This window comes from Dromaius novaehollandiae, chromosome 18 (assembly GCF_036370855.1).
Source record: "Dromaius novaehollandiae isolate bDroNov1 chromosome 18, bDroNov1.hap1, whole genome shotgun sequence".
NCBI classification, from domain to species: Eukaryota; Metazoa; Chordata; class Aves; order Casuariiformes; family Dromaiidae; genus Dromaius; species Dromaius novaehollandiae.
Genome location: NC_088115.1, coordinates 2969097 through 2983723, shown reverse-complemented (window position 1 = coordinate 2983723; position 14627 = coordinate 2969097). Strand labels below are relative to the sequence as shown.

The 14627-nt window shown below is 40.5% G+C and overlaps 1 protein-coding gene across 1 annotated transcript in view; it reads right to left on the bottom strand.

Moving 5' to 3' along the window:
- Positions 1 to 14627, bottom strand: part of TBCD (tubulin folding cofactor D) — a 125213-nt gene that overhangs the window by 57325 nt on the left and 53261 nt on the right. The window contains exons 15-16 of the mRNA XM_064522457.1: positions 13647 to 13803; positions 4815 to 4872 (exon numbers count right to left, since the gene is read on the bottom strand). Of these exons, the coding sequence (XP_064378527.1) occupies positions 4815 to 4872; positions 13647 to 13803 (215 nt within the window). The remainder of the gene's footprint in view (positions 1 to 4814; positions 4873 to 13646; positions 13804 to 14627) is intronic.

The window sequence follows — 14627 nt, the reverse complement described above, 5'->3', positions numbered from 1 at the left end:
TTCTTTTTTAAATAAAGTAAGCTTTGTTAGTAGAACAAGCCCACAGGGCTTTTTTGTTTCGGCTTCTCTACGTTCTAGCGCTCTTAAAGCTGTATGGTGCACGGCAGCAGTTCGAGAACGCAACTTTATGAAGCTCGTCACACCCACGAGAGCGTGCTTTTGAGCAGCGACATGAGGCTTCACACTAGCAGTGAAAGTCAATACCTATAGACAAGAGAATTTGGGACAGCTTACTTTGTCCGGCTACTTCAAGATAATTTGCTTACGGTAGACGAAGTTCGAATCTTTGTGGATAGAGTCTTCAGGCAAGTAATATTGAGAACCAAATACTTATTTGAAAGGTACAGAAGTGAAAGTATGTTGAAATACTGAAGCTGTAAAACCTGAGGACAGAATTACTGTCTGTTTCTTATGCCTTAGATTAAGTAAATCTCAAAATCCTGCCAAATGCAACTAATAAGGCCATAAGGTTAACCTCTCTACCTATATGGTACGCAGGTTGAAATCAACTCTGTAGTCCTTAAGTCCCTACTAGCCCTTGGAATTGCTCTCTCAGAAAAGGATTTTTTTCTCAAAAGGGTATACAAACATAAATAAATATTAATAAAAATCTCCATATTTTAATTGCTTTCAGAGAGAAGAGATCGTAATTATCTGTTTACTTCTCTTATGTATCCATAACAATGTCTCTGTACATACAAAAGCAAATCTCCAGGAACAGAGAGCATTTGCCAACTGGTATTTAAAACATTGGGGGGCAAGACCCAATCTTTACAGAAAATGCCACAGGAACTTTGACAGACAGGGCTGCTGTATTCAATACAGAAATACAATCCACCTGTGGCAATCCACCTGTGAAAACAGACAGGTAGGTTAGCTCACCAGGATCCCATGTTCTCCATCGGGAGCAAGTGCTCCCAGCACGCAGGTGAAGCAAGGCCTGAGGAAGCCAGAGTCCTGGCATGCATTTCGCAGGTTGCGTCTGTTCAGGCTAACAACTGCCGTTCCTGGGGACTTGCCCGGGCTAGTTGAGCTCCTGCTAGCAGCGGATCCATGGCAGGACACCCAGCAAAGGCTCACGTGCCCCCTCGGCGGCTCCTGGAGCCCACCCCAACCTGCGCCCCAGGGCAGCCCCGCTGCAGCAGTGCCCCAGGCTCCCCAGTCTCGGGTCACCAGCAGCGGAGCTGCACGGGCTCTCCTCGCTGGCCACGCGGCACGGAGACAGCCTTGGGCAACGCGTAACGCAGCCTTCCAGAACAGCAACGCGAGCTGCAGCAATGCCCGAGATGGCTGCTCTCCTGCCTCGGCCCAGCTTCTGGCACGCGGGGGTTTCCCCTCTCCTTGCCTCCCTCCCGACGTTTGGCAGGGCATCCTTCCATGCCACCCTGCATCATTTTAGTTCTGCCTGCACAGCTGTTGCGTTAGGTCTCCTTTGAGGCTATTTAGACCCTTCCGCTCAGCATGAGAGGGTTTCAGCAAGGATGAGGCTCTCAACTTTCATACCCAAGGGATTTAAGAAAAATTAATCACTGCATTACAATGTCTTTAAAACACGTTCTGCTCAGACAAGTGCCTTACTGATACAAAGCATATAAAGCCAATTTTTGTTTAATCAGAAACTTTGATATCCAAGCGGTATAATTCTGGTTTCAAATCAGCCAAAGTTTTGTTCTACTTATGCATTTGTAGGCCCAGGACTGAAATATTCTGTGGCAATATCATAAATGAGTCTTTACTGGAAAGACGTGTGCAGGGGGTAGTAGACAACTCTGAAGCAAAACAACTGCTGTACACAGAGATTTCACATAGTATGGTTTTCTTAATGTAGCAATTTTACATTTTTAATATAGGAAGGTTTTCCTCAATGTAGGAACTTTTCTTTTTCTTTTTTTTTTAAGGGTAGGTGGGTTCAGGGAAGTTTGTATGAATCACCATGAACTTCTCCAAGCTTCGGCATTGTTGGTGCCTATTTGTGCAGATTAGCTTTCACCGAATTATGGGAAATGTTACAATGAGAAAAAACTTGCACAAAAAAAAGATAAAAAGGGCCCTCAAAGGAATGTAAAAACAGAACGCTAGAGTGTTTTGAGCTACATTTGGAAAATCCCGCCAGTGATTTAGGAAGGCTTCCTAGACATTGCACATTCCACTGCCCTAACAATTAAAACACGCCACTGTTCTGGGAGAACAGCATCTTGTCTCCATTTCGACAGCAAAATTGCCAAATAAAAAATGTGATATTGTAAATTGTTTTTCCTGGGTGTGAAGGAGTACCTTGTACAGAAAAAGTCACAAGGAAAAAAATCTACAATACTATTCTGTGTAAAGCTTCTTGAGAGAAAAAAAAGATATAAATCTGAAAAGAATTAAATATATTTTTCATCCAAGTGAAAAGCCAATCTTCCATAGCTCATTTAATGTTGACAGAATTCCCTCCTTGTTCCTTTACCACTTTTTACTGTTTCACAAATTTTTTTTATAATCTTTAAAAAAAATTTCATCAATGAAAATAAATTTCATACTACAACCAGAACAGCAAATTTCTAAGGGATCCTAACATTTCAATTGTTTAGTAATAGTCATTTTTCACTTTTCGAACCATCCCCATTCTAGAGATGGAAAAATCAGACGTAAAAATCGAAGTTAAAGATGCAATGATATCAGGGCCAAGATGACCGACTAGCCTCCTGAACCAATATTATACTCTAACCTGAATACTTTGCTATTCCCACAAAAAGCTAAAAAAATACTAGACCATTCTCCAAGACATGTTTTTAGAAACCACCAACCAAACAAAAGGAGAAAAGCTCCTCTCTGTAACCTGTCAGAATGCAACAAAGCCCCATCCAAGGTCACTTCTCCACGTGATTATCCCTTGTAATGATTATTAATGGGAGAGTTGCAAAAGTAGGCTCAGAATGCTCTCAGAGCTTCGAAGGAACAGCGTTGGTTTATTCTCCCAGACCTCAGGGTTCAGAATATCTCTGTGTGTACTTCTGTTTTAGTGGTGCTTCATATTACAGATTACAATAGATGGAACATCTAATATAACATGTTTTTTGTTTAAACATGTATTGAACTGTAGTAATGACTGGGAATAATTGCAACTTAAAATTGTAGTAATACCTGGTAAACACAAAATATTTCTTTGCCTGCCTTCCTAAAATAGGAAATAAAGGTTTTAGTATATTAATGATGATCCACTAAAAAACAAACAAACCAGCCGTTACAAATTTTTACCAGCCCTAAATAGAATGTACTAATGAAAAACTAATTTGACTGGAGTTAATCAAACTGCAGAACACTTGATAGCATATTTAAAGTGAGAAGAAAATCTTATTTTGTCTCAAGAAACTTCATACAGAATAATATTGTGGGGTTTTTTTCCTTTTAACTTTTTCTGTACAAGGTACTCCTTCACACCCAGGAAAAATAAAAAAATAGTTGAATAACGTCCTTAGATGAAAACAAAGTGACTGAAACTAGCCAAGAATGGTAATTTCTATAGTTTCCAAACTTTAGGTATTTTAGTTTGAGGGGAATAGCATTGCTGTTATTCATTAATTGTACATCATGCAAAAAACACGTTATATCAGTACTCAGCGATCTACGGCACCTGAGCTTCCAAGCTTTGGTTTTCACCCATTTAGACAAAGCGATTTGCGATACGGTTACACAAGTAACTGACTCACTTCCCTAGCAATTACGCTGCAGCTTCATTCAACGGCTTAAACTCTCAAGCAGAGGTGCGGCTACAAGAAATAAGGATGCTGTCCAGGTGTCCCTGAGAAACCCTCCCTACCTTTAAATGTATTAGCTTTCACAACTTCGATCAAAATGTAAGACCCAGAACTGTTCATTTACTTTGCATGCTGCAACAATTGCCTTTCTTTTTAGGCATTCAGAGGAAGTTTGTTCTTAAGAACAGGGACACATGGCTCTTTTGACAAGTACTGCTTGGTCTTGTGTTTGATTAATATAAATAGCTATTAATATAGTTATAGATTTGTTTAATTTGCATGAGATAACTTGCATCTTGTCATTTTTTTTCTTTTTAAAGGAAGCAAGGTGCAATCTATCAAAAATCTGTATCACTCCCGAATCACAACACACTGACTTCTCAAAGACAAGATGTTCATCCTTTCTTTCTCTCAACTTCTATAACCTCTACTCCCTAAATGTTCTTCTCTTAACAACAATCATGGCTTCTTTTCAATTTTCAACAGCACAGACATGTTCTGCACAACGGCGCCACAGAACATACCTTGGTGCGTCAGTCCTATTAACCAGACAGCAGTATCTGCATAATGGGTGTATCACTTTCTTTAAAAAAAAAATCCTTGTCCTATGGAAGAGTTTTGTGAAGTAACTGAACACATGTTTGAAAGACAAGGATTACTCTAGACTGTTTCATATAACTTTCCACAATTACAGGACAAGAGTATTAATTTCAAACAACTTGCCACTCTGGTAGCTTTATTAAGATCTAGTTTGTATATTAGCTATGATCATTTTGTGTTTTATACTGTCACTAGAAATTGCTAAATACCTCTTTCTTAAATACTTTATCTTGTCCGATATGTCGACAATATAGCGGATTGTGAACTGTGGACATAAATCAAGATGTGGATCTGTGGATTATATTATTTAAAATCTACATTCATATCATGCCTTTAAGGATTTAGAAAAGCACTTTTTCTCTCACAGGACAATATTTTGCTTATATACTGTAAATATACATAGTCACCTGACACTACAAATTATGAAATGAAAATAAAAATAACACAAACACGAGTTAGAATGAGACAACTTACAGAAGCAGCTCTTCTGCAGTTCACATCACGATCAAATATTGCAGCAATAACCAATGCACTGAGAAGAGAAGAAACTGAGTATGAGTTATGAAAACACGAGAAGAAACATGCAATGCCATCATTTCAACATTTAGGCTACTAAGCAGAATACTCAGGATTTCAGTATTTCCTCCAAGGAGCTTGTTATTTATCAGTGCAAGTCTAAACTAAATTCGGGTTGAAATACCCACATACCTCCTCCTCTCTCCAGTTTGCAATGGACTTTCCACAGCAGACACAGACAACTGCTGTCCTGCTGTATCAAAGCAATTTAAGGAGTATGCACATACGTTTAACTGCATAACAAGGTTTCATATTTTAAACGTAGCAGAGTTTTAAATCTCGGACAAAATCAGTATCTCTATATGTGACATTCAAACAGCATACTTTGAAATCAAAGCTTGGAAATACAGTTTCTCAGCAGCCAAACTCACAGCAAGTCTCATGTAAGACCTAAGCAAAACTGAAAGTTAAGCAATGAGAAATTTCAGCTATCTGTACAAGAACGATCATATCCTGTATGTAACAAAAATCAGAAAACCATATGTAAATCCTGCTAAAAGAGTGGCAAGATGAACTGCAAAGAAGTTTCTTAACAGGTGATATGGAGATCCTGAGGCATGATCATACGAAAATATTTCTTGGTGCATGAAGTCAGGTAATCCTGTAAGTTCAACTCCTTTTTACCTCAACAGACCAGGTTTTTAAGATGTGCCACATACCGGGAGAGAAAGAATATATCCCAGGACACAAAAGCTACAGCTCTAGAAATCTATCTCCAGCATTCAATTAACTTCAGCAATAAATAAACATCACTTCAGGAGAAGCATTTAAGCAGAAAATTATTCCTTTCCAACCCTGAAACTCTTCATTACATTACTTATTGACTCCAGGCAAAATAGGAAACAAATACTGACTGAAAAGTAAATCCGAGATAGCTTTGCTTTAGCATAAAGATATTAATTACACTGATAATATCAAACTTCCCCGGGTAGCGGCAATCAGTTTCCTACAGAGCAGAAGACCATGCTGTTAAAATTCACTGCAATGCACTATCAATATTGCCTCTGTAATTGCAGTTTATTCTCATTGCAGGAAAACAAGAGACAGAAAGCAAGACTGAAATGGAAAAATAAACCCCCCAATTTAATGTTTTACCAAACAGATATAAAAATTGCTCTAAAGGCAGTTAATGCTTTCCTAGCATTACTTGCATGAGCAATTCCTGTCCTTGTCACAAAGATACTACATGATTGTAAGACAAAGGAAGGCAATCTGTATGATAGTGATTGGAAGAGCAAATACTTATGAAGGAATATATAGGAAGCAGCTTACAAGGCTGTTTCCAAAAAGCACTGGGTCAAACACGTCATCTTCACGCGATGCCTGCTAAGTTCCTTCTCTGGCACACAGAGACACTTAAAAATCACTTTAAAAGAACATTTCAGAAGTATATGGTTTTAATGAAACAGAAAGCTCCCACAAATCTTTTAATTATAGAAGAGAACATACTCAAAATTAAGGAAGTGGTTTGAAATCATGCTGGAAAGCACAAAGAAGCAAATTTCTGCCTGAGGTTTCAGATTAGACAGACCGTAAGGGAAAAATTATTTTATCAGTTACACAACTTTTCAGTATTGTTCTCTTCTGGAAAAACAAAAGAGAACAAAATTAGCCAGGCAGAAAGCTCCGAATCCCGGGTGCTGCCCGTACAGCTTCAGAGGAACACGAAGGTGAGTACTGCAGAGCACGTCGGAGGAGCTGTGCTGGACCAGGGCAGAAGCCTCCTAAGCCAGTGTCCCATCTCCAGCAGCAGCCCAAAGTGACACTTCTAGATCAGAGCCGGGGATGGGAGGACAGGGAAAGTATGCCGTATTCCTTCCCCAGCGTAATCCCCCCCCGTCTTTAATACATTGTGGCTCAGCGCAAGCACTGTGGCATGTCTGCTCTGTCCTTAATTTCTCCCCTAATGGTAGCGTTTCTACTGTGAGACCTGCAAAACAATTTATCAAAAACCAAGAAGTTTACACTGTGTATCTTCAGCACAAATAACATCTCTAATCTTCTGATCAGAGGTCTTTTCAAACTGCAAATGTTAAAGGGCTGTCACTAGAAAATAAAGCCTGCTCTTCCCGCTTCATATTTAGACTTAAAATCTGGTTAATTGAATATAATGCAAACCAGCTTCAGGTTATTCCACGCAATAAGAGTTCCTGGCCAACGCTTCAGCTTTTAATCAAATCATACTTTCCCATCTTTTCTGCTGCTTCTGTAAGGCAGAGCCGGGTAAGTAAAACCAGCAAAACAACATACTGTCTAGGTGATGCCACCCGCGTTATTCAGCGCTTCGACTCAATACCACGTTAGGAAAAAAGGGATTTTCTCATCTCCCCCCTCATTATATTCACAAATCAAACTATGGTTATAGTTTTAGGCTAAGTCTTTTAATAAAAGGGTTTTCAACTTATCGAACTGATGTATTTCCCCCGAGTTAAATTAATACTGTAGAAAGCAGGCACAGTCCGCCCCAACACACAGATTAGCAACGTGCCTAAGATGAAACATGTCCAAGGTGTCTTCACCTGTCTGCTTTTGTCGTGGGAGTTTATGTGATACTCCACCAGGATTTCCTAACATAAAGAAACTGTTTATGTCAAACCAAGTGGGATCTTTTTTCTTCTTCTTAAAGCGAGTTGCAGAGACGTGCCCTGACTTGCCGGCGGCGAACCTCGCCTGCCTCCCAGCAGAGCGGCCGGGCGCCTCGCCGGCCCCGCAGGCCCGTCGGGGCGGTTCGCCACAGAGCAGCTCCGCGGACAGTAAACACCCCAACGGATTTTCGGAAACAAGCTGCAGCCCTATCAGTCCACACGCAATTCCTGCTTTCCTCCCAGCCCGCTGCCCCGTCTCCCCTCGACGCTCTCTTGGCTCGGCCTCGAAGGGCGCAACCCGCTCGCCTGCCCCACCAGCGCTCTCGCGTCTCCGGCCCCCGCGGACCGGAAAGGCTCAGAGAGCAGAGGCCTGAAATGGCGGGCCACCCTCCCCTTCCAAGCACCACAAAATAAAGCTGAATCCCATCGCTCGCTCGGAGCCGATCCTTCTAGGCCAAACCCACGCCGGACGCAGGCAGCGAGCGGCTTATCCTATCGCCAGCCTCGGAGAATTTACTCCCATTAATTCAAGCATACCACCCCGAAGCTGTGGGAAGGAGAAAATAAACTCTTTGACCTGCTGCCAACTTGGCACGAGACCAGACTTTCTTTCCTGAGCCCAAAAAAGGGAAGAGTCTAACTCGTAGCATCAGCTCTCCTCCCGGCTCTGCAGGAGGGCAGGGAAGGCCCGGCGGCCGCACCGGAGCACGAGGGTCTGGTCACTCCCCCGGCTGGACCGGCAAGGGGAAGGGCTGAAGATGAGGAAAGACGCAGCACAGCTGCCGTCTCGTAATTTTAGCCAAGAGTTATACGGAAATAAAGGTGCTGGGATCTTCAGCGTGTTACTTTGATCCCAAGACCCGGGGTGAAACGATGGAAGTTAAACTTTGAGCCGTACAACTTTTGCTGAGCTTAAAAATTAAGATTTGTATGATATCATCACTCCTGTTTTAATGAGAAACATTGTTAATTCCTGAAATACACCGATATTTCATAGAAATACTCCTGTAGAAAAGAGCAATACGGAAAGCATTTGGAACAGGAGTTACAACCAAAAAAAAAAAAAAAACCAAAAAAAACCAAAAAACAGAAAAACCACCATATGACGCCCCTGGAGGAAACAATTTTGCAGAAGTGCAAGACACATTAGGAACACAACTCTCTTCTGAAGGCAACGTTCAAACCCACGAAAGAAAAAAAGCTCTTCTCAGGATTTCATCACGGTGCAAGACGTAGCTTAGAGCAACGCTTCAGACTTCCCCGGTCCTGCGGGACAATCTTGCCCCGGAGCAAGCTGCATCGTTTCCCCGTGGCCGCACCTTCCTTTTTTTTTTTTTTTTCCTTCTTCCAAAACAACGCAGCACCGCAGGGAAGGCAAAGCCGCCTGCGTGCCAACACCCTGCGCGCCGCTTGCATTAGTGCATCTCGGCTCTTTCTAAATAACCACTCATTTATTGATTACCTGCACTGGCAAATGACAGATAAAATGAAACTCCCTCTTGACTGTGCAATAGTTTCATATAATTAAGATAGCGAGCAACAATTTAATCCACTAATTGTCTAATAGAGTAGAAATATGTTTTGCTTTTTATTTGCTGTTTAGATTTTAAACAAAACATCTCCGCTTCTGGCTGCACACCTGCCACTCTACAGATACTCATTTCTACACCCACGGGAACAGAAATCAAATTTCCCGTATTTTCAAGGTATTAAATTATGTTTAACCTTCCCCATAGGTAAGGTTGAGCAGAATGCATGCATGCAGAGACTGGGAGAGAACAAACCTCAGGCAAGCGGCATTATAAAAATATGCCTGAGCAGCAACTTCAGTACAGGCAAGGAGTCTGAAACATCGCAAGGCTACCCTACAATAAAAGTGGTGTTCCCCCCAAGTTGCCGAGAATTTTCTTCTTGTGGTCCTGTAGTTTGAACAGAACAGGGAAGCTTTTAGAAAGCAGTTTAACTGGACTTTAAAAAAAACAAATAGGCAAATATTACTAACAGCATCTTGTCAAAATATGGATAGGGAAAAATTGGTAGAATAAGTAAAAATTGTGAGGCAAGTATTTCTAACGCATGTTCTCTCCCAGTAATTTTTTCCTTCCTAAGAAGAGTGGTTAAGGTCCGTGTAGGAAGGAGAGAGGCGGATGTGTGACCTACCGCCACCTCCGTTTGTCACATCAATGTTCTGACAGTTTTATTACTTAGCAACAGAACAGCCCTAAGAAAGCAAAGAGGAAACAGCTACCACCCAACAAGGAGGCATTTCTTTCAAAACGCTGTTGCGGGTTTTATTAACAAAGTATGATTTTTATGCGCTTCAAGGTGATTTTTCACAAGCAAAACGTGAAATATTTATGGTGCCTGCCTACATGAAAAGTTCAGCACTTAACATGACACCATACTTTCACGTGTTGACAGTGCAGGAAGGGCTTACTTAAAAAAACCTATTTCTCTTTTTCAACAGTTGGTAAGACAGAGCCAGTTCTCCCAATTACCTTACAAGTCCATTCAGCTTTGCAGGTAAGATAAGGAGAAGGAAAAAGAAAAGAAAAAAAAAAGCCACAACCAAAATATCCCAGTGTTTTAATTTGTAACCGCTGCATCACAATCTGAACCGGTTGTGGGGCAACACTCACTTTGTACCACACTTCTTCAGTATTTTGGTACTCTAGCAAGCTTCCCGGACGATACACTACCATGTGCCAAAGGTTGTGACATGAAGTTGTTCGTTCTTTAACTATATACCCACTCAAGAGCTTCTCGTTACCACCAGCTCTCCAGGGCGCTTACTCTGCCGTGGGGACCACCCTGCCCTGCGAGTCCGATGGCTCTTATTAAGCAACCAGCTGCTTATGCTCCGAGGTCAGCATCACCGGAGCTCCTCCAGCCTGTTAAACAGCAGTGTTAAAGACTGAAGGATAAACCACTTCCAAGTCCTAACACCAGGGCAAAAAACACAGTTCAGGATCTCCATCACTCATGACATTTTTTTTAAACGAGGTAGTAGCTTTCCTTTCAGGTGAACAATTTACAACTTCTCCTGGAAGAACTCTAATAGTTTGGGTTCTGCTATAGACAGATGTTTCGGCTGTGCAATTCAGCTTACAATGAACATCATGTGCTTTGTTTCAAGATGCTGAGTTCTGCATTTTTTCTAAAGGCATCAACAATTTGCTTGTGGCTAGAAGTATGACTCCTCTTTAAGTAAAACAGTGACACACCTAAGGCTAGATTTAAAAAAAAAAAGCTGTATGTAATTATCGGCTTGCTGACACAATAGGTGAAACTGTGTGTCATACTGTATTTGAATAGGTTTTTTTTTTACCCGTTTCTCTCTAGAGTGGCAATTCTACCTTCAAGAGTTGATTATATTCAGAAAAGTTATGCCCAGCATAAGAATTTTTAAGTAGAGCCTTACTGTAGCATCAAGACTAGCTAAAATATTGTGCCGCTTTGCTAGAAAATTAAGTAAATACAAAGCAGAACACCTTACAACTGAGTATAAGGAATCCTCAGCTTCCTCCCCACCTCGCATTTCTCCCCTCTCCACCCACTTATTCCAGACAAGCGAAGGTGGCATAGCTGGAACAACCTCAGTGTGAATTGGTATTACTGCCATAGGTGGAAGATATCAACTATTTGCATCTGATATTTTCCTAAAAAGAGAAGTAGAATTCGTTTCCAAACAACTGAAAGCTGAAAGTCAGGAGCATGCAATCACACCTTAAGTTTACTGTGCAAGCACATCTTTAGGTACCTTTATCTAAAGAAGTTCATAGTATACATGATTTATGATGAACTCAGCTAGAAGACAACTTAAATGCAGCCCTTCAAATTAAAATATTTTCTTAAAAACTTACTGTGGAAAATATCACCATTCATAGCATGCCTAACTTAAGCAGGTCCTTTCTGTAGTACCACATTCTCTTTCTGGAAGCCACCCAGGAGCACTGGATGGTCCCATCTTCTGACATACCTTGGTGTTATGAGACATCTCTCCTTTAGTTTGCTTATTCAGAGACACAAGGCTAAGATGTCTTTCTTGTCTTCTCAGTTTGAACAAAAGACACGAAAGCAAAAAAAAAAAAAAAAAAGAAATGAAGTTTGGCCTCAAGAAATTTGACAGTGGATTCTCAGACAGAAAGATTTTATCAAGGTCCGTTCCCCCCCGCAAAAAAAAACCCTGCAGCAGGTGAGATACTGTCATGGGACCCTCCACAGACAGGCCAGCACTGGAAAGTGAGGGAAAGTGAGGCTACAAGGACAAAGAGCAGCAGAGACCAGAAAGCGTAGAGTGCATGGGGCTCAAGGAATAAGAAAGGGCATGCAGGGCTTACAGACCATCCCAAAGAGCTTTAAAAACAAGTTTTAAAGACCAAAGAACAAGTCACATTTTCTGTATGCACCTGCTGAGCTAAATAAGTAATCTTTTTTTTCCCTGCTAGACTCAGCAGTCTGCAAGCAAGACAGTGCCTTTTTATTTTTTTTCCTCCTTTAAAAGATACTGCTAAACGCCTATGGATCAAAAAACCTCCAGTGGAGACAAGAAGAAAGATGCCTGAGTTGCTGCCATCAGTGGGTGTACTAAAAGCCTGCCAACAAGCTGCTAGAAGCTACCTCTTGGTGTTTACAGTGCAAATCAGCTGTTAAAGACACCGTGAAATGTCAGCAAGTGTGCAGCCAACAAAAAGCCTACATGCCAAAGAGAGAATCCCACAAGCCTGGTAAATAGAAGGAAAAGAAAGAGAATTAAAAGAAAGTTAAAGAAATCTGTAGCTGCAGAAATAGCCCCAGAGTAAGGGAAAAGCTGCACCAAGTTCTAGTACATCATCACAATTTGACCGACTTCGATTTGGACATGTTTTGAAAGTTTGACCTCTCGAAGTCTTTTGAAATAGACACCACTGATTGAAAAAGTAGTGCTTGCACGCCTGCCCTTTCAGCTATAGGTATCGTTTAACACAGTGGTCATTTTGGACCGGGGTACTCGAAGAAAACAAAAGGAATCAAAAATGAAAAAAACTTTTCTCTCTCTCTCAATCTTTAATTAACACCTTCTGGTAATTACAATAAAAACTGTCTATCACTTTTGAAAAGTGCTATGTTACTAAGAATTCAGGATCAGGGCACAAAGCTCAGTTCTTAACACATTTAGAAATAGGAAGTGATTTTATTTTAAAATTGTTATTTAAATGTAGTGATACATAAAGAGTCCATTATAAAATTTATCATTTTTCCAGTTTCAATTAAGAAAGAGTAAAATTTCCTCCAGAGGAAGCCTGCACTTCAATCAACCATTTTAGCAAATTTTCAGACATGAACTACAAGTTGTTTAAGGAGTCTGGTTTAAGAAACCTGTATACTTAGCTCTTGCATAACTCAGAAGAATTGAGCATAGGAATCTTTGAATGGGAACACTTTGAAAGGAAAATTAAGAGATGGTCCTTAAAAAACAGGAGGCTCTGAAATGGCTCTTTGGAGAAGAGCTGACGTCCACCTTAGTCTTCTAGACCTAACCTGCTCAACCTGCAAGCTGCAAGCTGGTCAATAGGGAAGAAGACCTCCCCCCGCCAAAACGAAAAACTCACTAATTTCTCTGAATCTTTTTACTGTGGATTTCTTCAGATTTTTCTTTGGTTTTGTTGCAGCAGATAAAGAGAAGGAAATGAAGTCATCACACAGGATAAGGAACTATTTAGATACATTTCAATTCAAAAAGGTAAACCCCGTCGCACTGCAACAAGAAGATTTAGACTTCCACAATGACATGGAAAGGCAAGTGTATTATTTATGCTACTCACCCCCTTTCCCCGCCAGCATATTCAATTCTTCCTGAATCTTAAGATATTCAGCACATCTGATAATTTTTAATAATATACTTTGAATGATGTTTTTTTCAGAGAAACCAAAATTTCTGTTCCTTGCAGAGCAATGTCCAGAGCTCAACTGATTTCATCCACATTATATGGGACACACAAGCTACTTTTTAAGTGTACCCCTAAATGGATGCATCATTGTTGGCCAATATCTAATTTTATCTAATTTTAAAGATAGAGACGTAGAATACTGATTATTAGTATCTAGCTCCTTTCTACTTTTGAACAGATTTTAACAATTAACCACAAGTAACCCATGAACTTACCTTGAAATCTGATTAATAAATGGTATCAGCTCTGAGGGATCATAAGCACGAGCGAAGGCCCAGCACACGTAGCATGCTGCATCTCTCACGTTGGAACCCACGCTGCACGCCCCTCTTTTTTCATCGTATGTTAACGCTTTCAAAATGACAGGAACAACTGTGAAATAAAAAGGTGCACAAAAGCAACAATTAGAAGCATACAGCAAACCGAAAGGTAAAAAAGGACATTTAGTATTCATTAGAGAAAAAACACAGGGTGAGGTGTGTGCATTTTCAGAAATAAAAGAGGGCATAACTCAATACACAGCAGCTGAGATTTTGAATTAGGAAGGAGGGATTTTGATTTTTGCATAGTATTTTGATTCTTTGCCAGTAATAGGGTTTTTTTTAATTATTCTCTTCATGTATTATTCAAGGGGGATTAAAGAAAGGGGGCTACATAAGAACATCTTAATTTAGCAGAATGTTATTCAGAAAAGCTAGGATTTATATCAGAGAGTTACTGTAGTGACAACATCTTGAAGATCTTTGGTCTTGACACACTGCTAAAGACAAAATGCAGTAACATGTGAGAAGATGTAAGGGTTGTTTCCTTTTACCCTTCTCAACTGAATGGAGTATCGACTAGCAGACCCCAAGCTTGACAGAGAACTGTTTTAGCAATAGTCTTGGACTTAGGAACTTCACTTAGAAGACAATTTGAATACACCTCTCTCTAGATGGCATATCTTCAATAAATGAATAATGCCTGCAGAAACAACAGCCTCTAGAAAAAGGAAACAGCTGCTCTCAAATTTCTCTTCGTTGCATCAAATCTATCAAATGCATCTTTTTCTCCTTAGAAAATACCTGTCAAAAGATGAGCCCATCGAAGAAGAACTGCATTTCTTTAGCAACTGTGGCTGTATATCCTTGGATGAAGGGACTAATCACTAAGTAATTAAAATGCAATGTACAGTTCCTCACTATATACGCCTGCTA